At 45.0% G+C, this 27,397-nt stretch overlaps 1 protein-coding gene across 2 annotated transcripts; it reads left to right on the top strand.

The window, feature by feature from the left end:
• Positions 1–827: 827 nt before the first annotated feature.
• On the top strand, positions 828–26,167 carry fam110b (family with sequence similarity 110 member B). Of its 2 annotated transcripts, XM_061730910.1 has the most exons (5): positions 828–1,046; positions 6,588–6,789; positions 6,989–7,345; positions 8,280–8,704; positions 24,586–26,167. In XM_061730910.1, the coding sequence occupies exons 3-5, from the start codon at positions 7,220–7,222 to the stop codon at positions 25,427–25,429; spliced, it is 1,395 nt and encodes a 464-aa protein (XP_061586894.1). In that variant the 5' UTR covers positions 828–1,046; positions 6,588–6,789; positions 6,989–7,219; the 3' UTR covers positions 25,430–26,167. The 2 variants fall into 2 exon arrangements, with proteins under 2 accessions (XP_061586894.1, XP_061586895.1); XM_061730911.1 differs by lacking the exon at positions 6,588–6,789.
• Positions 26,168–27,397: the final 1,230 nt, after the last annotated feature.

Genomic DNA, 27,397 nt, shown 5'->3' with positions numbered 1-27,397 from the left:
TGTCTCTCATTGATGATTCCTCCCTAAATATCTTATATTTTCTTATATTTTCTTATATTATATTATATTATATTATATTATATTTCCTCCACTAGCAGTTTGTATAAATGTGTTTTCTTCTTTATAAATTGTTCAATAATAAAAAATACATAAATAAAAATTCAAACAGGAACCAGAAACCGCTACCGTCGTTTATTTTTATTTTATTTTTTATTTAGTTTCAGACAAAAACAAGGATGAAGATTCATTTATAACGACATTAAATTCATTTATAACGACATTAAATTCATTTATAACCACATTAAATTCATTTATAATCACATTAAATTCATTTATAACCACATTAAATTCATTTATAACGACATTAAATTAATTTATAACGACATTAAATTCATTTATAACGACATTAAATTCATTTCTAAGACATTAAATTCATTTATAACGACATTAAATTCATTTATAAGACATTAAATTCATTTATAAGACATTAAATTCATTTATAACGACATTAAATTCATTTATAACGACATTAAATTCATTTATAACGACATTAAATTCATTTATAACGACATTAAATTCATTTATAACGACATTAAATTCCTTAACGGAGACAATAATATTGAATTTCAACATAAACTCCTGAAATGTCCAGAGTAAGATATTGTGATGAAACATCTAAACAAAGATAAATAATGTTGTTTTGAGGGTAAACCGTGATTATTTCCTGTAAATAAATGAATAATAATCTTTATTTTCCTTCTCTTTTACTGCGGGTTTTCCCTTTAAGCAGCGCGTTAATCCGCGGGGCTTTTATTGTGAAAGTCCGGGGCGGAAGCGGCTGCAGGATGCTGACGGGCCCAGCAGGACCGAACCGAGCCCTGGGATCCGAACCGTCTCCTGCAGTCCTGGACCCGGACCGGTCCGGTTCCGACCCGCTCACCTGATCTCCGCTTCACCTGTTCACCTGCGGGGGCCGGGGCCAGTGCGCCTGCGCGGAGCGGAGCAGCGGAGCAGCGGAACAGCTGAGCGGCGGCTCCTTTGTTCTGGTGAGTCCAGGTTCTGGTTCTGGACCAGAACCTGAACCAGAACCAGGACCCGGGTCTGGTTCTGGTTCTGGTTCTGGTCCTGGTTGTTGTGCACGCGCAGGATCCGTGACACGGGCGCGTGCATGAGCTGCAGGCGCGTGCATGATCAGCTGCTTCTCTGCGTGATTTGTGCGCGTGCACGTTAGCACCTCCTCGTGCACGCGAATTCTGCGCGTGGACGAGGAGGTGCTGGCGTGCACGCGCTTTTATAAACACGTGGTTGATGAAAACACAAGGATGGAGGAAAAGAACATCAGCTGGAGGTTAGAGGAGGAGGAGGAGGAGGAGGAGGGGGTCTGGGTCTGGGAGGTGGAGGATGCTGGTCCTGGTCCTGGTCCTGGTCCTGGGTCAGGTCCAGGTCCTGGTTCTGGTCCCGGTTCATGGTCTGGGTTTGATCCCGATCACTAGAGTTTGAGTTTCTGCTGATCCTGGTTTTTCCTGATCCCATCACTTGTTTTGGCTCCGATACTTTTCTGATACTTTTCTGATACTTTTCTGATACTTTTCTGATACTTTTCTGATACTTTTCTGATACTTTTCTGATACTTTTCCCGATCAGATACTTTTTGGCAATTAATTAAAAAGAAAAAAAGAGAAATAAAACTAAATGATCCCAAGTTTCTTTTCTTCTAAATGTGAAAACATGAAATTGTAAACTATAGGGCTGCAACAACGAATCAATAAAATCGATAAAAATCGATTATTAAAAGCGTTGGCAACGAATTCCATTATCGATTTGTTGTGTCGCGCGATTATTACGTCACTCACTTTAGCCTGATTTATGGTTCTGCGTTAAATTGACGCCGTAGGCTACGGCATAGGCTACGCCGTACCCTATGCCGTAGCCTATGCCGTAGCCTACGGCATAGGGTACGCCGTAGGCTACGGCGTACCCTATGCCGTAGGCTACGGCGTAGGGTAAGGTGTACCCTACGGCGTAGGCTCTGCGTTGGTGTAACGCAGAACCATAAATCAGCCTTAAAGAGCAGATTGCAGGTTGGAGACCCCTGTGAATCAATGTGTAGGAAAATAATGTAGGAACTGAATTTTCATTGAAATACGCATAAATATAAACTACAGTGACCTCCGGAGTTGTTTTTGTGAGAGTATTTTACTTCCGCATCTGAAAAAGCTGAACCGGAAGTGACGTCACACTGGGGAGCGCGGTGAATTCAACAATAGGAAAAATAATGGATCTTAATGTTAGTTGTGACACTGAAGAGGTTGTGAATGTGTATTCACACCAATATGACGGGCCACAGCCTTATAATTACCAACCCGTTAGGCCCCCACGTTCTTTTGATTGACAGCTGAAACTCACTTTTTAAAAGGCTGATTTATGGGTCAGCGTTACACCAACGCAGACCCTACGGCGTAGGTTACGCGTTACACCAACGCAGACCCTACGGCGTAGGGTCAGCGTTACACCAACGCAGACCCTACGGCGTAGGTTACGCGTTACACCAACACAGACCCTACGGCGTAGGTTACGTGTTACACCAACACAGACCCTACGGTGTAGGGTACGTGTTACACCAACGCAGCCCTACGGCGTAGGTTACGCGTTACACCAACGCAGACCCTACGGCGTAGGTTACGTGTTACACCAACGCAGACCCTACGGCGTAGGTTACGTGTTACACCAACGCAGCCCTACGGCGTAGGTTACGTGTTACACCAACGCAGACCCTACGGCGTAGGTTACGTGTTACACCAACGCAGCCCTACGGTGTAGGTTACGTGTTACACCAACACAGACCCTACGGTGTAGGGTACGTGTTACACCAACACAGACCCTACGGCGTAGGGTACGTGTTACACCAACACAGACCCTACGGCGTAGGGTACGTGTTGCACCAACGCAGCCCTACGGTGTAGGTTACGTGTTACACCAACACAGACCCTACGGCGTAGGGTACGTGTTACACCAACGCAGCCCCTACGGCGTAGGTTACGCGTTACACCAACGCAGCCCCTACGGCGTAGGTTACGCGTTACACCAACGCAGCCCTACGGCGTAGGTTACGCGTTACACCAACGCAGCCCTACGGCGTAGGTTACGTGTTACACCAACGCAGCCCTACGGCGTAGGTTACGTGTTACACCAACGCAGACCCTACGGCGTAGGTTACGTGTTACACCAACGCAGACCCTACGGCGTAGGTTACGTGTTACACCAACGCAGCCCTACGGCGTAGGGTACGTGTTACACCAACGCAGACCCTACGGCGTAGGTTACGTGTTACACCAACGCAGACCCTACGGCGTAGGTTACGCGTTACACCAACGCAGCCCTACGGCGTAGGGTATGCGTTACACCAACGCAGACCCTACGGCGTAGGTTACGCGTTACACCAACGCAGCCCTACGGCGTAGGTTACGTGTTACACCAACGCAGACCCTACGGCGTAGGGTACGCGTTACACCAACGCAGCCCTACGGCGTAGGGTACGTGTTACACCAACGCAGCCCTACGGCGTAGGGTACGCGTTACACCAACGCAGCCCTACGGCGTAGGTTACGCGGCGACGCACCGAACGCTGCGTGCACCGCGTACCCTACACCGTAGGCTACGCCGTCGTTTTTACGCGGAACCATAAATCCGCCTTTATTCACTACAGCACTCCTGCTCCGTGCTCCTGAAAGAAACTCCGAAAATAACTCCTTAAAAACGGGTGAGTACTTGTAATCTGTCTACGTTTGTACTTTCTAAACAGAAAACAGGCTTATTATCTTCTCTTTTTTCTGATTAAAAGCATCCGAATTAGCCCGGTATTTTTAAAACCGAATATTTCCCCCCCTTCGTTTATAAAATAATTTGTATGCACATTACATCGAGTACTAATACTATAGTACTTTAGTGGAGACGTCTCCCTGCTGCTGCGTCATATGACGCGGTGTTCGGAAAAAAAAGCGTTTGTAGGAGCTTTGCTAAAATCAGCCACTTTTTCCTCTGAATACGTGCCCTTATGTCTTGTAAAACATATTAAATCCTACATTAACTTCTCGCATAGTCATTTTCACATAAGGTCAGGTATCATTTTTGAAAAAACCCTAACCTGCAATATGCTCTTTAAGTCGCAGAGCTTAAGTTCAGCTGTTTCACCCGGACTGCATTTAATGCGGCACAGCGCGCTGACGCCGCGCACGTTAAAAGAAGAAAGACGCGGAGGATTTGTTTGGTTTTAGTAACATCATGCTCAGGCATATATATATATATATATATATATATATATATATATATATATGTATGTGCTCAGGTAGTCTGCAACGGCCCAGACGGAGACACATGTAACTCAGTGCTTAACTTTTATTTTTAATCCACTCTATATTCTTGTGGTCCGTTCTCCTATATGTTCCCCCTCTAACCCGGTACATACATAGGTTCCTCTAAACATCTGTTCCCGCTACAGTTTTAACTAAAAGAAAAGGCAGAAAATGTCAGAAAAATAGAAACGTAATAAAGCTAACTGGGTAGTTTGTAGTCGTTCATGGATAAAACAAGCAGTGCTGGAGTCTAATGTTCTAATACAGCAGGTCTTTATTTTGAACACTTCCAACACTCAAAACCTTATAAAGACTTTAACTTAAAACTTAACTAGAACTTAAAATTTACTTGACACAAATTAAAGTTAAATGTTAACACGAGGGAAAACACCTAACCTTTTAAGTGATGTGTGTTATCAGGTGTAATGGCATTTTTAGGTTAGAAATAAGAACATTTCTTGGTAAGATCTTAGTTATTTGAGTGAAGGCAGTGAGAGAACAAACAAATCCTGTTATATATAAATAAATTTCTTTATTTTTTATAATGTATTTATTGTTCTGACGGCTCAGGTCCCTTTTAAACAAAGTATACCTGTTTTGTGCACTTTATTTTGATATATTTGGCAGATGTAAATCATACATGTGTATTGTGGCAGGGTGGAGTAGCTGCAGCCACTCAGGCTGACGGGACACAGGTGTGTCCCATCAGCCTCTCCACCCTGCCGGGACACAGGTGTGTCCCATCAGCCTCTCCACCCTGCCGGGACACAGGTGTGTCCCGTCAGCCTCTCCACCCTGCCAGCCTTGATAAGGAGGACTGAGAGACTGCAGCTGGGTCGGAGGAGCTGCTGAGGGAAGCTGTGCTTGTGCACTGTGTCTGGTGTTGGTGAAAAAGCTGAAATAAAAGGGTCTGCACGAAACTCCGTGTCCTCTCCATCCTTCGGTCGGGCCCGTAGCACTCGCCCTGCTACATGGATGTTTTCTGTGCTAGTCCATTTAGGTTTTTTTTTAATCAATACTTTAAAAGCTCAGGATGTTCAAGGAGAAACCTGTTAGTGAACTTTCTGAACATTATCTGAATTATCTGAATTATCTGCTCTGGGAATTTGAAGTCAGTTCTGTTTTCAAATAAATGGTTGGAATTTAATGCTATTTTTTAGTTTTTTTATCCGATTCATCAATTAATCGACAGGTTGCAGCCCTAGTAAACTAAAACAAGTCCAGAATAGTGCAATAACAAAAATAAATTAAAGCTGCAAGCAGCGATGAACGGGTGAACGGGCCCTCATGCGTGCAATTTGCACCAATAAACGTCAAGGACTCAACTGAGTCCGATGAACCACCACGAGTCTTTATACCAAACTATTCAAAAGTTCTGGCAGAAAGTAGGAACTATCAAATATGAACCAATCAGATGAAGGGTGGGCGCTTTTTGGCGTCTAGCGTCGCCACGGTAACACTTTTGAAAGAGAAAAGTAATGCGCGTTGTCGCAGGATGGAGACGCACATTTTGAATTAATCGCGTAATTTTGGTGGAATTTATGCCATTCCTTCGGCAATTAATACGGCCCGAACCGTAACGTGCACCCAGGTGTGTTATACATCAAAATGTGCGTCTCCATCCTGTGACTACACGCATTACTTTTCTCTTTCAAAAGCGTTACCGTGGCGACGCTAGACGCCAAAAAGCGCGCCCACCCTTCATCTGATTGGTTCAGACCGAAAAAACTTTGCGCCTCAAGCCCCATAATACGGTTTGACGTACATGAACGAAAATCGGTACACACCTGTATCATGTCGCAACTTAAAGAAAAGTCTCTTGGCGCCATGGCCGAAACCGAACAGGAAGTCGGCCATTTTGAACATTCTGAATTAATCGCGTAATTTTGGAGCAATATATGCCATTCCTTCGAGAATTAATACGGCCCGAACCGTAACGTGCACCCAGGTGTGTTATACATCAAAATGTGCGTCTACATCCTGCGACTACGAGCATTACTTTTCTCTTTCAAAAGTGTTACCGTGGCGACGCTAGACGCCAAAAAGCACCCACCCTTCATCTGATTGGTCCATATTTGATAGTTCCTACTTTCTGCCATAACTTTTGAACGGTTTGACATAAAGAGTCATGGTGGTGTCATCGGACTCGGTTTGAGTCCTTGACTTTTATTGGTGTAAATTGCACGCTGTTGATCGCTGCTGCAGCTTTAATTCTTCTTCTTCTATTGTTGGCAGCTGTGAGTCCTGCTGACAACCTGCAGCATCTGGACCAGAACCAGGACCAGAACCAGGACCAGGACCAGAACCAGGACCTGGACCAGAACCAGGACCAGAACCAGGACCAGAACCAGGACCTGGACCAGAACCAGGACCAGAACCAGGACCAGAACCAGGACTGGTTCCGTCCCCCCACCAGACCCAGACGTTTCTCACAGAGGTTTGTTTACAACTTTTTACCGTCAGAAAAGGCAGGCAGCTCCGTGTCGTCACCAGACACGTACACAGACACGCACACGGCAGCCGTCGTCTCCGTGAGTCGCCGGCAGCTCCGTGTCGTCACCAGACACAGACACAGACACGCACACGGCAGCCGTCGTCTCCGTGAGTCGCCGGCAGTAAAATCTGCTCTCCCGCAGGTGGTCCAGATGAGCAGCATCGACCCGCCGGCATCTCTGTCCTCCTGATTCAGGGGCGGGGCTTAGAACCCGGGGGCGGAGCCTGAGCGGTGCCCCCGCCCAGCTGCTGAGGAGGCCCCGCCCACCCCCACCGAGGGTCTTGATGCGCTGGGGGCCCCGCGGTGGCCCCGCCCTCCTGCGACCCCCCCCCCTGCTGCCACCACGGCCGGCCCCCCCAGGAGCCTGGTTGCCATGCCGACGGAGACGCTGGCCCCGCCCCTGCAGGACAGCAAGGGCCCCGGCCCCCCCGCCGCCTTTGGGGCCCCCGCCGTGCCGCTGCGCATCCTCAACAAGGGCCCCGACTACTTCAGGAGACAGGTAGGAACCAGGGGCCCCCAGGGGCCTCCAGGGGCCCCCAGGGGCCCCGACTACTTCAGGAGACAGGTAGGAACCAGGGGCCCCCAGGGGCCTCCAGGGGCCCCCAGGGGCCCCGACTACTTCAGGAGACAGGTAGGAACCAGGGGCCCCCAGGGGCCCACAGGGGCCCCGACTACTTCAGGAGACAGGTAGGAACCAGGGGCCCCCAGGTGATAAATCGTGAACTTCTCTCAGAGCTGCTCTCAGCCAATGTCCTTGATGTTATCAGACGGCTCGGTCAGTTCTGATCCAGGTCCACAGATGTTCCTGAGAGGGGAGGGTTAGTGGGGGCAGAGCCAACTTGTTTACATTCTACCAGGGAGATTGTGACCAGTACATTCCACCAGGGAGATTGTGACCAGAGTGATCGGCCAAACCGCCCTGTCAAGGTCAGATTATAGAATCAACAATTATATTGAAAAACAGACAGACTCAGTAATTTTCCGCCTGCCTTCAGTCTCTGGTTCCAGGTCTAATTCAGGTTCTGGTTCCAGGTTCTGGTTCCAGGACTAATCCAGGTTCTGGTTCCAGGACTAATCCAGGTTCTGGTTCCAGGACTAATCCAGATTCTGGTTCCAGGACTAATCCAGGTTCTGGTTCCAGGTCTAATTCAGGTTCTGGTTCCAGGTTCTGGTTCCAGGTCTAATCCAGGTTCTGGTTCCAGGTCTAATTCAGGTTCTGGTTCCAGGTTCTGGTTCCAGGTCTAATCCAGGTTCTGGTTCCAGGACTAATCCAGGTTCTGGTTCCAGGACTAATCCAGGTTCTGGTTCCAGGTCTAATCCAGGTTCTGGTTCCAGGTCTAATCCAGGTTCTGGTTCCAGGACTAATTCAGGTTCTGGTTCCAGGTTCTGGTTCCAGGTTCTGGTTCCAGGTCTAATCCCGGTTCTGGTTCCAGGTGGACCCGAACCCGAAGCGTCTCAGCGCTGTGGAGCGCCTGGAGGCCGACAAGGCCAAGTACGTGAAGAGCCAGGAGGTGATCAACGCCAAGCAGGAGCCCGTCAAGCCGCCGGTGCTGGCCAAGCCCCTCCCCCTGCTGGCCAAGCCCCTCCCCCTGCTGGCCAAGCCCCTCCCCCTGCTGGCCAAGCCCCTCCCCCTGCTGGCCAAACGGGCCTCCGGGGGCGGAGTCTCCTTCAAGGCGTCCAATAACAACGCCAAGTCGGACACGTGCGCGACGACCAGCGGCGGCAAACGCGAGAACCTGAACCTGGAGATGCTGAAGAACCTGCTGAACTGCAGCTCGTCCCCGGGACCAGGACCAGGACCCGAGGGACCGGCTGGGGGGGCCAAGAGGTCATCACCGCGCAGCTGGATGCCGTCTGGGTAAAACCACTTCCTGTTTTCATGTCTGAATGAGAATTAAAGTATGAATCCAGTTTTCCTCCGATGAGATAGTCAGGACTCAGAGAACTCGTTCGTGGCTAGTCGTTAGCGGTTAATGACTAGTCGTTGGTCGATAGTCGTTGGTCGATAGTCAGTAGTCGTTAGTGGTTAATGATTAGTCGTTGGTCGATAGTCATTAGTCGTTGGTTGATAGTCATTAGTCCTTGGTTGATAGTCATTAGTCGTTGGTTGATAGTCATTAGTCGTTGGTCGATAGTCATTAGTCCTTGGTTGATAGTCATTAGTCGTTGGTTGATAGTCATTAGTCGTTGGTCGATAGTCATTAGTCGTTGGTCGATAGTCATTAGTCGTTGGTCGATAGTCATTAGTCGTTGGTCGATAGTCATTAGTCGTTGGTCGATAGTCATTAGTCGTTGGTCGATAGTCATTAGTCGTTGGTTGATAGTCATTAGTCATTAGTCGTTGGTCGATAGTCATTAGTCGTTGGTTGATAGTCATTAGTCGTTGGTCGATAGTCATTAGTCGTTGGTCGATAGTCATTAGTCGTTGGTCGATAGTCATTAGTCGTTGGTCGATAGTCATTAGTCGTTGGTCGATAGTCATTAGTCGTTGGTCGATAGTCATTAGTCGTTGGTTGATAGTCATTAGTCGTTGGTCAATAGTCATTAGTCGTTGGTCGATAGTCATTAGTCGTTGGTCGATAGTCATTAGTCGTTGGTCGATAGTCATTAGTCGTTGGTCGATAGTCATTAGTCGTTGGTTGATAGTCATTAGTCATTAGTCATTAGTCGTTGGTTGATAGTCGTTAGTCGATAGTCATTAGTCGTTGGTTGATAGTCATTAGTCATTAGTCGTTGGTCGATAGTCATTAGTCGATAGTCATTAGTCGTTGGTCGATAGTCATTAGTCGTTGGTGGATAGTCATTAGTCGTTGGTCGATAGTCATTAGTCGTTGGTCGATAGTCATTAGTCGTTGGTCGATAGTCATTAGTCGTTGGTCGATAGTCATTAGTCGTTGGTCGATAGTCATTAGTCGTTGGTCGATAGTCATTAGTCGTTGGTCGATAGTCATTAGTCGATAGTCATTAGTCGTTGGTCGATAGTCATTAATCGTTGGTCGATAGTCATTAGTCGTTGGTCGATAGTCATTAGTCGTTGGTCGATAGTCATTAGTCGTTGGTCGATAGTCATTAGTCGTTGGTCGATAGTCATTAGTCGATAGTCATTAGTCGTTGGTCGATAGTCATTAATCGTTGGTCGATAGTCATTAGTCGTTGGTTGATAGTCATTAGTCGTTGGTCGATAGTCATTAGTCGATAGTCATTAGTCGTTGGTCGATAGTCATTAGTCGTTGGTCGATAGTCATTAGTCGTTGGTCGATAGTCATTAGTCGATAGTCATTAGTCGTTGGTCGATAGTCATTAGTCGTTGGTCGATAGTCATTAATCGTTGGTCGATAGTCATTAGTCGTTGGTCGATAGTTGTTTGTCATTGGTCGATAGTCATTAGTCGTTGGTTGATAGTCATTAGTCGTTGGTTGATAGTCATTAGTCGTTGGTCGATAGTCATTAGTCGATAGTCATTAGTCGTTGGTCGATAGTCATTAGTCGTTGGTTGATAGTCATTAGTCGTTGGTTGATAGTCATTAGTCGTTGGTTGATAGTCATTAGTCGATAGTCATTAGTCGTTGGTCGATAGTCATTAGTCGATAGTCATTAGTCGTTGGTCGATAGTCATTAGTCGTTGGTTGATAGTCATTAGTCATTAGTCATTAGTCGTTGGTCGATAGTCATTAGTCGTTGGTCGATAGTCATTAGTCGTTGGTCGATAGTCATTAGTCGTTGGTCGATAGTCATTAGTCGATAGTCATTAGTCGTTGGTCGATAGTCATTAGTCGTTGGTCGATAGTCATTAGTCGTTGGTCGATAGTCATTAGTCGTTGGTCGATAGTCATTAGTCGTTGGTCGATAGTCATTAGTCGTTGGTTGATAGTCATTAGTCATTAGTCATTAGTCGTTGGTTGATAGTCGTTAGTCGATAGTCATTAGTCGTTGGTCGATAGTCATTAGTCGTTGGTCGATAGTCATTAGTCGTTGGTCGATAGTCATTAGTCGTTGGTCGATAGTCATTAGTCGTTGGTTGATAGTCATTAGTCATTAGTCGTTGGTCGATAGTCATTAGTCGTTGGTTGATAGTCATTAGTCGTTGGTCGATAGTCATTAGTCGTTGGTCGATAGTCATTAGTCGTTGGTCGATAGTCATTAGTCGTTGGTCGATAGTCATTAGTCGTTGGTCGATAGTCATTAGTCGTTGGTCGATAGTCATTAGTCGTTGGTTGATAGTCATTAGTCGTTGGTCAATAGTCATTAGTCGTTGGTCGATAGTCATTAGTCGTTGGTCGATAGTCATTAGTCGTTGGTCGATAGTCATTAGTCGTTGGTCGATAGTCATTAGTCGTTGGTTGATAGTCATTAGTCATTAGTCATTAGTCGTTGGTTGATAGTCGTTAGTCGATAGTCATTAGTCGTTGGTTGATAGTCATTAGTCATTAGTCGTTGGTCGATAGTCATTAGTCGATAGTCATTAGTCGTTGGTCGATAGTCATTAGTCATTAGTCATTAGTCGTTGGTCGATAGTCATTAGTCGTTGGTCGGTAGTCATTAGTCGTTGGTCGATAGTCATTAGTCGTTGGTCGATAGTCATTAGTCGTTGGTTGATAGTCGTTAGTCGATAGTCATTAGTCGTTGGTTGATAGTCGTTAGTCGATAGTCATTAGTCGTTGGTTGATAGTCGTTAGTCGATAGTCATTAGTCGTTGGTTGATAGTCATTAGTCATTAGTCGTTGGTTGATAGTCATTAGTCATTAGTCGTTGGTTGATAGTCGTTGGTTGATAGTCATTAGTCGTTGGTCGATAGTCATTAGTCGTTGGTCGATAGTCATTAGTCGTTGGTCGATAGTCATTAGTCGTTGGTCGATAGTCATTAGTCGTTGGTTGATAGTCATTAGTCATTAGTCATTAGTCGTTGGTTGATAGTCGTTAGTCGATAGTCATTAGTCGTTGGTTGATAGTCATTAGTCGTTGGTCGATAGTCATTAGTCGATAGTCATTAGTCGTTGGTCGATAGTCATTAGTCGATAGTCATTAGTCGTTGGTTGATAGTCATTAGTCATTAGTCGTTGGTCGATAGTCATTAGTCGTTGGTCGATAGTCATTAGTCGTTGGTCGATAGTCATTAGTCGTTGGTCGATAGTCATTAGTCGTTGGTCGATAGTCATTAGTCGTTGGTTGATAGTCATTAGTCGTTGGTTGATAGTCGTTAGTCGATAGTCATTAGTCGTTGGTTGATAGTCATTAGTCATTAGTCGTTGGTTGATAGTCATTAGTCATTAGTCGTTGGTTGATAGTCGTTGGTTGATAGTCATTAGTCGTTGGTCGATAGTCATTAGTCGTTGGTCGATAGTCATTAGTCGTTGGTCGATAGTCGTTGGTTGATAGTCATTAGTCGTTGGTCGATAGTCATTAGTCGTTGGTCGATAGTCATTAGTCGTTGGTCGATAGTCATTAGTCGTTGGTCGATAGTCGTTGGTTGATAGTCATTAGTCGTTGGTTGATAGTCATTAGTCATTAGTCGTTGGTTGATAGTCATTAGTCGTTGGTCGATAGTCATTAGTCGTTGGTCGATAGTCATTAGTCGTTGGTCGATAGTCATTAGTCGTTGGTCGATAGTCATTAGTCGTTGGTCGATAGTCATTAGTCGTTGGTCATTAGTCATTAGTCGTTGGTTGATAGTCATTAGTCGTTGGTCGATAGTCGTTGGTTGATAGTCATTAGTCGTTGGTTAATAGTCATTAGTCGTTGGTCGATAGTCATTAGTCGTTGGTTGATAGTCATTAGTCGTTGGTCAATAGTCATTAGTCGTTGGTCGATAGTCATTAGTCGTTGGTCGATAGTCATTAGTCGTTGGTCATTAGTCATTAGTCGTTGGTTGATAGTCATTAGTCATTAATCGTTGGTTGATAGTCGTTAGTCATTAGTCGTTGGTTGATAGTCATTAGTCGTTGGTTGATAGTCGTTAGTCATTAGTCGTTAGTCGATAGTCATTAGTCGTTGGTTGATAGTCATTAGTCATTAGTCGTTAGTCGATAGTCATTAGTCGTTGGTTGATAGTCATTAGTCGTTGGTCGATAGTCATTAGTCGTTGGTTGATAGTCATTAGTCGTTGGTCGATAGTCATTAGTCGTTGGTCGATCGTCGTTGGTTGATAGTCGTTAGTCGTTGGTCGATAGTCAATAGTCGTTGGTCGATAGTCATTAGTCGTTAGTCGATAGTCATTAGTCGTTGGTTGATAGTCGTTGGTTGATAGTCATTAGTCGTTGGTCGATAGTCATTAGTCGTTGGTCGATAGTCATTAGTCGTTGGTCGATAGTCATTAGTCGTTGGTCGATAGTCGTTGGTTGATAGTCATTAGTCCTTGGTTGATAGTCATTAGTCGTTGGTTGATAGTCATTAGTCGTTGGTCGATAGTCATTAATCGTTGGTCGATAGTCATTAGTCGTTGGTCGATAGTCATTAGTCGTTGGTCGATAGTCATTAATCGTTGGTTGATAGTCATTAGTCGTTGGTTGATAGTCATTAGTCATTAGTCGTTGGTTGATAGTCGTTGGTTGATAGTCATTAGTCGTTGGTCGATAGTCATTAGTCGTTGGTCGATAGTCATTAGTCGTTGGTCGATAGTCATTAGTCATTAGTCGTTGGTTGATAGTCGTTGGTTGATAGTCATTAGTCGTTGGTCGATAGTCATTAGTCGTTGGTCGATAGTCATTAGTCGTTGGTCGATAGTCATTAGTCGTTGGTTGATAGTCATTAGTCATTAGTCGTTGGTTGATAGTCGTTGGTTGATAGTCATTAGTCGTTGGTCGATAGTCATTAGTCGTTGGTCGATAGTCATTAGTCGTTGGTCGATAGTCGTTGGTTGATAGTCATTAGTCGTTGGTTGATAGTCATTAGTCGTTGGTTGATAGTCATTAGTCGTTGGTCGATAGTCATTAATCGTTGGTCGATAGTCATTAGTCGTTGGTTGATAGTCATTAGTCGTTGGTCGATAGTCATTAGTCGTTGGTCATTAGTCATTAGTCGTTGGTTGATAGTCATTAGTCATTAATCGTTGGTTGATAGTCATTAGTCGTTGGTTGATAGTCATTAGTCATTAGTCGTTAGTCGTTAGTCATTAGTCGTTGGTTGATAGTCATTAGTCGTTGGTTGATAGTCATTAGTCATTAGTCGTTAGTCGTTAGTCATTAGTCGTTAGTCGATAGTCATTAGTCGTTGGTTGATAGTCATTAGTCATTAGTCGTTAGTCGATAGTCATTAGTCGTTGGTTGATAGTCATTAGTCGTTGGTCGATAGTCATTAGTCGTTGGTTGATAGTCATTAGTCGTTGGTCGATCGTCGTTGGTTGATAGTCGTTAGTCGATAGTCATTAGTCGTTGGTCGATAGTCATTAGTCGTTGGTCGATAGTCATTAGTCGTTGGTTGATAGTCATTAGTCGTTGGTCGATAGTCATTAGTCGTTGGTCGATCGTCGTTGGTTGATAGTCGTTAGTCGATAGTCATTAGTCGTTAGTCGATAGTCATTAGTCATTAGTCGTTGGTTGATAGTCATTAGTCGTTGGTCGATAGTCATTAGTCGTTGGTCGATAGTCATTAGTCGTTGGTCGATAGTCATTAGTCGTTGGTGGATAGTCATTAGTCGTTGGTCGATAGTCATTAGTCGTTGGTCGATAGTCATTAGTCGTTGGTGGATAGTCATTAGTCGTTGGTCGATAGTCATTAGTCGTTGGTCGATAGTCATTAGTCGTTGGTCGATAGTCGTTGGTTAATAGTCATTAGTCGTTGGTCGATAGTCATTAGTCGTTGGTCGATAGTCATTAGTCGTTGGTCGATAGTCAATAGTCGTTGGTCGATAGTCATTAGTCGTTGGTCGATCGTCGTTGGTGGATAGTCATTAGTCGTTGGTCGATAGTCAATAGTCGTTGGTCGATAGTCATTAGTCGTTGGTCGATCGTCGTTGGTTGATAGTCATTAGTCGTTGGTCGATAGTCAATAGTCGTTGGTCGATAGTCATTAGTCGTTGGTCGATCGTCGTTGGTGGATAGTCATTAGTCGTTGGTCGATAGTCAATAGTCGTTGGTCGATAGTCATTAGTCGTTGGTCGATCGTCGTTGGTGGATAGTCATTAGTCGTTGGTCGATAGTCATTAGTCGTTGGTCGATCGTCGTTGGTGGATAGTCATTAGTCGTTGGTGGATAGTCATTAGTCGTTGGTTGATAGTCATTAGTCGTTGGTCCATAGTCATTAGTCGTTGGTCCATAGTCATTAGTCGTTGGTTGATAGTCATTAGTTGTTGGTCGATAGTCATTAGTCGTTGGTCGATAGTCATTAGTCGTTGGTCGATAGTCATTAGTCGTTGGTGGATAGTCATTAGTCGTTGGTCCATAGTCATTAGTCGTTGGTTGATAGTCATTAGTCGTTGGTGGATAGTCATTAGTCGTTGGTTGATAGTCATTAGTCGTTGGTCGATAGTCATTAGTCGTTGGTGGATAGTCATTAGTCGTTGGTCGATAGTCATTAGTCGTTGGTCGATAGTCATTAGTCGTTGGTCGATAGTCATTAGTCGTTGGTCGATAGTCATTAGTCGTTGGTGGATAGTCATTAGTCGTTGGTCGATAGTCATTAGTCGTTGGTTAATAGTCATTAGTCGTTGGTTGATAGTCATTAGTCGTTGGTCGATAGTCATTAGTCGTTGGTCGATAGTCATTAGTCGTTGGTGGATAGTCATTAGTCGTTGGTCGATAGTCATTAGTCGTTGGTCGATAGTCATTAGTCGTTGGTCGATAGTCATTAGTCGTTGGTCGATCGTCGTTGGTTGATAGTCATTAGTCGTTGGTCGATAGTCATTAGTCGTTGGTTGATAGTCATTAGTCGTTGGTCGATAGTCATTAGTCGTTGGTCGATAGTCATTAGTCGTTGGTGGATAGTCATTAGTCGTTGGTCGATAGTCATTAGTCGTTGGTCGATAGTCATTAGTCGTTGGTCGATCGTCGTTGGTTGATAGTCATTAGTCGTTGGTCGATAGTCAATAGTCGTTGGTCGATAGTCATTAGTCGTTAGTCGATAGTCATTAGTCGTTGGTTGATAGTCATTAGTCGTTGGTCGATAGTCATTAGTCGTTGGTCGATAGTCATTAGTCGTTGGTCGATAGTCATTAGTCGTTGGTCGATAGTCATTAGTCGTTGGTTGATAGTCATTAGTCGTTGGTCGATAGTCATTAGTCGTTGGTTAATAGTCATTAGTCGTTGGTCGATAGTCATTAGTCGTTGGTCGATAGTCATTAGTCGTTGGTCGATAGTCATTAGTCGTTGGTTGATAGTCATTAGTCGTTGGTCGATAGTCATTAGTCGTTGGTCAATAGTCATTAGTCGTTGGTTGATAGTCATTAGTCGTTGGTTGATAGTCATTAGTCGTTGGTCGATAGTCATTAGTCGTTGGTTGATAGTCATTAGTCGTTGGTCAATAGTCATTAGTCGTTGGTCGATAGTCATTAGTCGTTGGTCAATAGTCATTAGTCGTTGGTTGATAGTCATTAGTCGTTGGTTGATAGTCATTAGTCGTTGGTCGATAGTCATTAGTCGTTGGTCGATAGTCATTAGTCGTTGGTCGATAGTCATTAGTCGTTGGTCGATAGTCATTAGTCGTTGGTCGATAGTCATTAGTCGTTGGTCGATAGTCATTAGTCGTTGGTCGATAGTCATTAGTCGTTGGTCGATAGTCATTAGTCGATAGTCATTAGTCGTTGGTCGATAGTCATTAATCGTTGGTCGATAGTCATTAGTCATTAGTCGATAGTCATTAGTCGTTGGTCGATAGTCATTAGTCGTTGGTCGATAGTCATTAGTCGATAGTCATTAGTCGTTGGTCGATAGTCATTAATCGTTGGTCGATAGTCATTAGTCGTTGGTTGATAGTCATTAGTCGTTGGTCGATAGTCATTAGTCGATAGTCATTAGTCGTTGGTCGATAGTCATTAGTCGTTGGTCGATAGTCATTAGTCGTTGGTCGATAGTCATTAGTCGATAGTCATTAGTCGTTGGTCGATAGTCATTAGTCGTTGGTCGATAGTCATTAATCGTTGGTCGATAGTCATTAGTCGTTGGTCGATAGTTGTTTGTCATTGGTCGATAGTCATTAGTCGTTGGTTGATAGTCATTAGTCGTTGGTTGATAGTCATTAGTCGTTGGTCGATAGTCATTAGTCGATAGTCATTAGTCGTTGGTCGATAGTCATTAGTCGATAGTCATTAGTCGTTGGTCGATAGTCATTAGTCGTTGGTTGATAGTCATTAGTCATTAGTCATTAGTCGTTGGTCGATAGTCATTAGTCGTTGGTCGATAGTCATTAGTCGTTGGTCGATAGTCATTAGTCGATAGTCATTAGTCGTTGGTCGATAGTCATTAGTCGTTGGTCGATAGTCATTAGTCGTTGGTCGATAGTCATTAGTCGTTGGTCGATAGTCATTAGTCGTTGGTCGATAGTCATTAGTCGTTGGTTGATAGTCATTAGTCATTAGTCATTAGTCGTTGGTTGATAGTCGTTAGTCGATAGTCATTAGTCGTTGGTCGATAGTCATTAGTCGTTGGTCGATAGTCATTAGTCGTTGGTCGATAGTCATTAGTCGTTGGTTGATAGTCATTAGTCATTAGTCGTTGGTCGATAGTCATTAGTCGTTGGTTGATAGTCATTAGTCGTTGGTCAATAGTCATTAGTCGTTGGTCGATAGTCATTAGTCGTTGGTCGATAGTCATTAGTCGTTGGTCGATAGTCATTAGTCGTTGGTCGATAGTCATTAGTCGTTGGTTGATAGTCATTAGTCGTTGGTCAATAGTCATTAGTCGTTGGTCGATAGTCATTAGTCGTTGGTCGATAGTCATTAGTCGTTGGTCGATAGTCATTAGTCGTTGGTCGATAGTCATTAGTCGTTGGTTGATAGTCATTAGTCATTAGTCATTAGTCGTTGGTTGATAGTCGTTAGTCGATAGTCATTAGTCGTTGGTTGATAGTCATTAGTCATTAGTCGTTGGTCGATAGTCATTAGTCGATAGTCATTAGTCGTTGGTCGATAGTCATTAGTCGATAGTCATTAGTCGTTGGTTGATAGTCATTAGTCATTAGTCGTTGGTCGATAGTCATTAGTCGTTGGTCGATAGTCATTAGTCGTTGGTTGATAGTCATTAGTCATTAGTCGTTGGTCGATAGTCATTAGTCGTTGGTTGATAGTCATTAGTCGTTGGTCGATAGTCATTAGTCGTTGGTCGATAGTCATTAGTCGTTGGTTGATAGTCATTAGTCGTTGGTTGATAGTCGTTAGTCATTAGTCGTTGGTTGATAGTCATTAGTCATTAGTCGTTGGTTGATAGTCGTTGGTTGATAGTCATTAGTCGTTGGTTGATAGTCATTAGTCGTTGGTCGATAGTCATTAGTCGTTGGTCGATAGTCATTAGTCGTTGGTCGATAGTCATTAGTCGTTGGTTGATAGTCATTAGTCGTTGGTCGATAGTCATTAGTCGTTGGTTGATAGTCATTAGTCATTAGTCGTTGGTTGATAGTCGTTGGTTGATAGTCATTAGTCGTTGGTCGATAGTCATTAGTCGTTGGTCGATAGTCATTAGTCGTTGGTCGATAGTCATTAGTCGTTGGTCGATAGTCATTAGTCGTTGGTTGATAGTCATTAGTCATTAGTCATTAGTCGTTGGTTGATAGTCGTTAGTCGATAGTCATTAGTCGTTGGTTGATAGTCATTAGTCATTAGTCGTTGGTCGATAGTCATTAGTCGATAGTCATTAGTCGTTGGTCGATAGTCATTAGTCGATAGTCATTAGTCGTTGGTTGATAGTCATTAGTCATTAGTCGTTGGTCGATAGTCATTAGTCGTTGGTCGATAGTCATTAGTCGTTGGTCGATAGTCATTAGTCGTTGGTCGATAGTCATTAGTCGTTGGTCGATAGTCATTAGTCGTTGGTTGATAGTCATTAGTCGTTGGTTGATAGTCGTTAGTCGATAGTCATTAGTCGTTGGTTGATAGTCATTAGTCATTAGTCGTTGGTTGATAGTCATTAGTCATTAGTCGTTGGTTGATAGTCGTTGGTTGATAGTCATTAGTCGTTGGTCGATAGTCATTAGTCGTTGGTCGATAGTCATTAGTCGTTGGTCGATAGTCGTTGGTTGATAGTCATTAGTCATTAGTCGTTGGTTGATAGTCATTAGTCATTAGTCGTTGGTTGATAGTCGTTGGTTGATAGTCATTAGTCGTTGGTTAATAGTCATTAGTCGTTGGTTGATAGTCATTAGTCGTTGGTCGATAGTCATTAGTCGTTGGTCGATAGTCATTAGTCGTTGGTCGATAGTCATTAGTCGTTGGTCGATAGTCGTTGGTTGATAGTCATTAGTCGTTGGTTGATAGTCATTAGTCATTAGTCGTTGGTTGATAGTCATTAGTCGTTGGTCGATAGTCATTAGTCGTTGGTCGATAGTCATTAGTCGTTGGTCGATAGTCATTAGTCGTTGGTCGATAGTCATTAGTCGTTGGTCGATAGTCATTAGTCGTTGGTCATTAGTCATTAGTCGTTGGTTGATAGTCATTAGTCGTTGGTCGATAGTCGTTGGTTGATAGTCATTAGTCGTTGGTTAATAGTCATTAGTCGTTGGTCGATAGTCATTAGTCGTTGGTTGATAGTCATTAGTCGTTGGTCAATAGTCATTAGTCGTTGGTCGATAGTCATTAGTCGTTGGTCGATAGTCATTAGTCGTTGGTCATTAGTCATTAGTCGTTGGTTGATAGTCATTAGTCATTAATCGTTGGTTGATAGTCGTTAGTCATTAGTCGTTGGTTGATAGTCATTAGTCGTTGGTTGATAGTCGTTAGTCATTAGTCGTTAGTCGATAGTCATTAGTCGTTGGTTGATAGTCATTAGTCATTAGTCGTTAGTCGATAGTCATTAGTCGTTGGTTGATAGTCATTAGTCGTTGGTCGATAGTCATTAGTCGTTGGTTGATAGTCATTAGTCGTTGGTCGATAGTCATTAGTCGTTGGTCGATCGTCGTTGGTTGATAGTCGTTAGTCGTTGGTCGATAGTCAATAGTCGTTGGTCGATAGTCATTAGTCGTTAGTCGATAGTCATTAGTCGTTGGTTGATAGTCGTTGGTTGATAGTCATTAGTCGTTGGTCGATAGTCATTAGTCGTTGGTCGATAGTCATTAGTCGTTGGTCGATAGTCATTAGTCGTTGGTCGATAGTCGTTGGTTGATAGTCATTAGTCCTTGGTTGATAGTCATTAGTCGTTGGTTGATAGTCATTAGTCGTTGGTCGATAGTCATTAATCGTTGGTCGATAGTCATTAGTCGTTGGTCGATAGTCATTAGTCGTTGGTCGATAGTCATTAATCGTTGGTTGATAGTCATTAGTCGTTGGTTGATAGTCATTAGTCATTAGTCGTTGGTTGATAGTCGTTGGTTGATAGTCATTAGTCGTTGGTCGATAGTCATTAGTCGTTGGTCGATAGTCATTAGTCGTTGGTCGATAGTCATTAGTCGTTGGTCGATAGTCGTTGGTTGATAGTCATTAGTCCTTGGTTGATAGTCATTAGTCGTTGGTTGATAGTCATTAGTCGTTGGTCGATAGTCATTAATCGTTGGTCGATAGTCATTAGTCGTTGGTCGATAGTCATTAGTCGTTGGTCGATAGTCATTAGTCGTTGGTCGATAGTCATTAGTCGTTGGTCATTAGTCATTAGTCGTTGGTTGATAGTCATTAGTCATTAATCGTTGGTTGATAGTCATTAGTCGTTGGTTGATAGTCATTAGTCATTAGTCGTTAGTCGTTAGTCATTAGTCGTTGGTCGATAGTCATTAGTCGTTGGTTGATAGTCATTAGTCGTTGGTTGATAGTCATTAGTCATTAGTCGTTAGTCGTTAGTCATTAGTCGTTAGTCGATAGTCATTAGTCGTTGGTTGATAGTCATTAGTCATTAGTCGTTAGTCGATAGTCATTAGTCGTTGGTTGATAGTCATTAGTCGTTGGTCGATAGTCATTAGTCGTTGGTTGATAGTCATTAGTCGTTGGTCGATAGTCATTAGTCGTTGGTCGATCGTCGTTGGTTGATAGTCGTTAGTCGATAGTCATTAGTCGTTGGTCGATAGTCATTAGTCGTTGGTCGATAGTCATTAGTCGTTGGTTGATAGTCATTAGTCGTTGGTCGATAGTCATTAGTCGTTGGTCGATCGTCGTTGGTTGATAGTCGTTAGTCGATAGTCATTAGTCGTTAGTCGATAGTCATTAGTCGTTGGTTGATAGTCATTAGTCGTTGGTCGATAGTCATTAGTCGTTGGTCGATAGTCATTAGTCGTTGGTCGATAGTCATTAGTCGTTGGTCGATAGTCGTTGGTTAATAGTCATTAGTCGTTGGTCGATAGTCATTAGTCGTTGGTCGATAGTCATTAGTCGTTGGTCGATAGTCAATAGTCGTTGGTCGATAGTCATTAGTCGTTGGTCGATCGTCGTTGGTGGATAGTCATTAGTCGTTGGTCGATAGTCATTAGTCGTTGGTCGATCGTCGTTGGTGGATAGTCATTAGTCGTTGGTCGATAGTCATTAGTCGTTGGTCGATAGTCATTAGTCGTTGGTGGATAGTCATTAGTCGTTGGTCGATCGTCGTTGGTTGATAGTCATTAGTCGTTGGTCGATAGTCAATAGTCGTTGGTCGATAGTCATTAGTCGTTGGTCGATCGTCGTTGGTGGATAGTCATTAGTCGTTGGTCGATAGTCAATAGTCGTTGGTCGATAGTCATTAGTCGTTGGTCGATCGTCGTTGGTGGATAGTCATTAGTCGTTGGTTGATAGTCATTAGTCGTTGGTTGATAGTCATTAGTCGTTGGTCGATCGTCGTTGGTGGATAGTCATTAGTCGTTGGTCGATAGTCAATAGTCGTTGGTCGATAGTCATTAGTCGTTGGTCGATCGTCGTTGGTGGATAGTCATTAGTCGTTGGTGGATAGTCATTAGTCGTTGGTTGATAGTCATTAGTCGTTGGTCCATAGTCATTAGTCGTTGGTCCATAGTCATTAGTCGTTGGTCCATAGTCATTAGTCGTTGGTTGATAGTCATTAGTTGTTGGTCGATAGTCATTAGTCGTTGGTCGATAGTCATTAGTCGTTGGTCGATAGTCATTAGTCGTTGGTGGATAGTCATTAGTCGTTGGTCCATAGTCATTAGTCGTTGGTTGATAGTCATTAGTCGTTGGTGGATAGTCATTAGTCGTTGGTTGATAGTCATTAGTCGTTGGTCGATAGTCATTAGTCGTTGGTGGATAGTCATTAGTCGTTGGTCGATAGTCATTAGTCGTTGGTCGATAGTCATTAGTCGTTGGTCGATAGTCATTAGTCGTTGGTCGATAGTCATTAGTCGTTGGTGGATAGTCATTAGTCGTTGGTCGATAGTCATTAGTCGTTGGTTAATAGTCATTAGTCGTTGGTTGATAGTCATTAGTCGTTGGTCGATAGTCATTAGTCGTTGGTCGATAGTCATTAGTCGTTGGTGGATAGTCATTAGTCGTTGGTCGATAGTCATTAGTCGTTGGTCGATAGTCATTAGTCGTTGGTCGATAGTCATTAGTCGTTGGTCGATCGTCGTTGGTTGATAGTCATTAGTCGTTGGTCGATAGTCATTAGTCGTTGGTTGATAGTCATTAGTCGTTGGTCGATAGTCATTAGTCGTTGGTCGATAGTCATTAGTCGTTGGTGGATAGTCATTAGTCGTTGGTCGATAGTCATTAGTCGTTGGTCGATAGTCATTAGTCGTTGGTCGATCGTCGTTGGTTGATAGTCATTAGTCGTTGGTCGATAGTCAATAGTCGTTGGTCGATAGTCATTAGTCGTTAGTCGATAGTCATTAGTCGTTGGTTGATAGTCATTAGTCGTTGGTCGATAGTCATTAGTCGTTGGTCGATAGTCATTAGTCGTTGGTCGATAGTCATTAGTCGTTGGTCGATAGTCATTAGTCGTTGGTTGATAGTCATTAGTCGTTGGTCGATAGTCATTAGTCGTTGGTTAATAGTCATTAGTCGTTGGTCGATAGTCATTAGTCGTTGGTCGATAGTCATTAGTCGTTGGTCGATAGTCATTAGTCGTTGGTTGATAGTCATTAGTCGTTGGTTGATAGTCATTAGTCGTTGGTCGATAGTCATTAGTCGTTGGTTGATAGTCATTAGTCGTTGGTCGATAGTCATTAGTCGTTGGTTGATAGTCATTAGTCGTTGGTCAATAGTCATTAGTCGTTGGTTGATAGTCATTAGTCGTTGGTTGATAGTCATTAGTCGTTGGTTGATAGTCATTAGTCGTTGGTCGATAGTCATTAGTCGTTGGTCAATAGTCATTAGTCGTTGGTTGATAGTCATTAGTCATTAGTCGTTGGTTGATAGTCATTAGTCGTTGGTTGATAGTCATTAGTCGTTGGTCGATAGTCATTAGTCGTTGGTCGATAGTCATTAGTCGTTGGTCGATAGTCATTAGTCGTTGGTCGATAGTCATTAGTCGTTGGTCGATAGTCATTAGTCGTTGGTCGATAGTCATTAGTCGTTGGTCGATAGTCATTAGTCGTTGGTTGATAGTCATTAGTCGTTGGTCGATAGTCATTAGTCGTTGGTCAATAGTCATTAGTCGTTGGTTGATAGTCATTAGTCATTAGTCGTTGGTTGATAGTCATTAGTCGTTGCTCGATAGTCATTAGTCGTTGGTCGATAGTCATTAGTCGTTGGTCGATAGTCATTAGTCGTTGGTCGATAGTTATTAGTCATTAGTCGTTGGTTGATAGTCATTAGTCGTTGGTCGATAGTCATTAGTCGTTGGTTGATAGTCATTAGTCGTTGGTTGATAGTCATTAGTCGTTGGTCGATAGTCAATAGTCATTAGTCGTTGGTCGATAGTCATTAGTCATTAGTCGTTGGTCGATAGTCATTAGTCATTAGTCGTTGGTCGATAGTCATTAGTCGTTGGTCAATAGTCATTAGTCGTTGGTTGATAGTCATTAGTCATTAGTCGTTGGTTGATAGTCATTAGTCGTTGCTCGATAGTCATTAGTCGTTGGTCGATAGTCATTAGTCGTTGGTCGATAGTCATTAGTCGTTGGTCGATAGTTATTAGTCATTAGTCGTTGGTTGATAGTCATTAGTCGTTGGTCGATAGTCATTAGTCATTAGTCGATAGTCATTAGTCGTTGGTTGATAGTCATTAGTCGTTGGTTGATAGTCATTAGTCATTAGTCGATAGTCATTAGTCGTTGGTTGATAGTCATTAGTCGTTGGTCGATAGTCATTAGTCGTTGGTCGATAGTCATTAGTCGTTGGTTGATAGTCATTAGTCGTTGGTTGATAGTCATTAGTCGTTGGTCGATAGTCATTAGTCATTAGTCGTTGGTCGATAGTCATTAGTCATTAGTCGTTGGTCGATAGTCATTAGTCATTAGTCGATAGTCATTAGTCGTTGTTCTCAGCGGCGTATGTTTGTCTGTTTGGAATGACTCAGCGGTATGTGTGTGTGTGGTGTAATGACCAGTGTTCTCAGCAGCGTGTCTGTGTCTCCAGTCGTTGGTCGATAGTCATTAGTCGTTGGTTGATCTTCGTTTGTTGATAGTCATTAGAATGAGTATCTCAGCGTGTTCTCAGCAGCGTATCTGTCTCTCCAGTCGTTGGTCGATAGTCGGTGAATAACTCAACGTTCTCAGCAGCGTATGTGTATATGTCTGTGTCTCCAGGACTCCGCTGACCTACCGGTCCACCTTGACTCTCAACGAGACGCCGGCGGACTCGGCCCCGAGTCCCAGCACCTCCCACTCCCTCCGGTCCTTCTCCCGCTCCCTGAAGGTGCCGCCGGCTGCCGGGGGGGGGCGGCGCAGCCCGGCGCCCCTGAACCTGAACCTGAGCCGGCGGGTCCGCGAGGGCGGGGCCCTGGACCGGGTCCTGGACTCCCCGTCGCCGCTGCCGCCGCTGCTCAGCTCGCACTCGTCCTGCGACCTGCTGCGGCTCTGCAACGGCCGGCCGCTGCGCTCGGCCCGGTCCAGCAGCTCCTCGGCGCCGCCGCTGCCCCCCAAGCCCAACCCGGCCGGCCTGCCGCCCCCGGCGCTGTCGCTGCCGCCGGCCCGGCCCGACGCCCCCCAGTCCCTGCCCTGCGACCCGGCCGACCCCCCGGAGTCCGACCCGGGCCCCGGCGCCGCCCGGCGCTCCTCGCTGCACCGCTCCAAGTCGGACCTGTCGGACCGCTACGCGCGCGCCGGCGCCGACGTGGAGCGGTTCTTCAACTATTGCGGCCTGGACCCCGAGGAGCTGGAGGCCGTCGGGCCCGAGAGCTTCGCCCGCGCCAACTCCGACATCGTCAGCCTCAACTTCCGCTCGGCCTCCATGGTGTCGTCCGACTGCGAGCGCTCGCGCCGCTCGTCCAACGACGGCGTCTCGGACGGCGACGAGGCGGAGGACGAGGACGAGGACGCCGGCGAGCGCGTGCCCTACGGCATCTCGGCCGTAGAGAGGAATGCCCGCGTCATCAAGTGGCTGTACAGCATCCGGCAGGCCCGCGACACGCAGAAGGTCTCGCACGTGTAGGACCTGGGGTACCGGGACCGGTCTGGGGTACCGGGACCGGTCTGGGACCGGTCTGGACTACCGGGACCGGTCTGGACTACCAGGCCCGTGACACGCAGAAGGTCTCGCACGTGTAGGACCGGGACCGCCGGGACCGGTCTGGACTACCAGGGCCGGTCTGGACCGGACTGCAGACCCCCAGACCGCGGGACCAGGAGGTCCAAAGACTCAAGTATCCGAGAAAATCTGTAAATAATGTTCTGTTTTAGTGGCCCGGACTCGGGGACCGGACTCGGGGCCGGACTTGACGACGGACTCGGGGCCGGACTAAGGGGGTCCTTGTTCCGGTTTTCAGACTCGGAGATCCTGGTTCATCTGTATGACGTTGGAGCTAAAGAAGCTAAAGAAGCTAAAGAAGCTAAAGAAGCTAAAGCGGGTGTAAAAGTGCTGAGTCAGCACGGTAAAAACCGCCGAGTCAGAGCGACGAGAACATTGTAGAAGACTCTAACGACTTTATCTGCTGCACCGGGTTTGAAGGATTAGAATAAAGAAAGCTGTGAATTTGTAAGAAAAGATAAGAAAAGATCTCAGGAACTTTATCGGTTCCAAGAACAATAACAAAGAAATACGAGAGAAGAAGAAGCTGCTGGTTCTGGAAGGTTCCTGGACCTCATGGTGGACTTTCAGCCTGAGTTCCTTGAGTTCCCAAGTTCTCCATTTCCCCGAGTTGCTCGAGTTCCCAGAGTTGCTCGAGTTCCTCCAGTTCCCCGTTTGCTGATGTTGATGTCGTGTAACAAACCAAGTTCATTAAAACTGACAAACATGATGTTGAAGTGTCTGATTCTTCTGTCCACGTGTCACCACGAGTCACCACGAGTCACTACGAGTCACTGTTTTGAAACGTTGCTTAATACGTTACGTCATTGAACACAACCTTCCTGTGGGGGAGATAGGCAGCAGCACAAAACGTTAAAATAGCACTAATAAATGCAGATATTGATCTTTTCCATCACATACATCTACTCACAATATAAATATACATTTTATGGTCACACTTTGACTGGTGGTGGTGTGGTGATTCGACCGTTTACCAAAAAACGTTACCGGCCTGTGTGCCATAGTTTCTCTGATTCTTCCGGTCAGAGTAACTCCAGTAACAGTGGACAATTTACCGCTGGCCATAGACCACGTGCTCCCCGAACGCTGGCACCGGGACAGACGATCCGCATCGTGGAAGGAAGGCCACGATACCACCTACATCGACTCCATAGGTGTTCCCCGCGGAGTACCGGACGAGTACAAGTTGGCTGACCAAGTCACCACAGGATTTGAAAGCCTACCCTTAATCTTAATTACATCCATCACAATGTACAACGCCTAGGGAACTATACCGCGGAGGGGTTTGAGGCCGTGCATGAACAGTTGTCCGCGACATCGTTAATGTCGTTTCAGAATCGAATAGCATTGGACATGCTGCTGGCAGAAAAAGGCGGAGTGTGCACTCTGTTTGGTGAACAATGCTACACTTTCATCCCGAATAATACGGTTAGGGTTAACCCTAACCCTCGGACGGAAGCCTGACTAAGACCATTCAAGGACTTCGAGCATTAAACGCTAAAATGAAGGAACATTCAGGGGTAAATACCTCCATGTGGGAGGATTGGCTGAACGTGTTCGGACGCTACAAAACCTTAGTAGCCTCGGCGCTCACGTCCATAGCGGTGTTTGCGGCTATCCTCACACTGTGTGGCTGCTGTTGCATTCCGTGTCTCTGAGCTCTCCTCAACAGGTTGATGGTGACGGCCCTTGGGCCTCAACCGCCAGCATCACTACAGGAGACAAACCCCCTGCTGGCCACGGATTCCTCGACGACGGACAACGAAGATGACAGCGAAGGAGAAAAGGATGATGACATCGACTACCACCTGCATCTGCCGGACCTTTTCCCTGATCCTGCACTCATGGAGATGATGGACATTGATCTCTGAG

The sequence above is a fragment of the Cololabis saira genome, chromosome 10 (assembly GCF_033807715.1).
Source record: "Cololabis saira isolate AMF1-May2022 chromosome 10, fColSai1.1, whole genome shotgun sequence".
NCBI lineage: Eukaryota > Metazoa > Chordata > Actinopteri > Beloniformes > Belonidae > Cololabis > Cololabis saira.
Note: the sequence above shows the minus strand (reverse complement) of the source record. Positions and strands in the feature narration are given on the sequence as shown.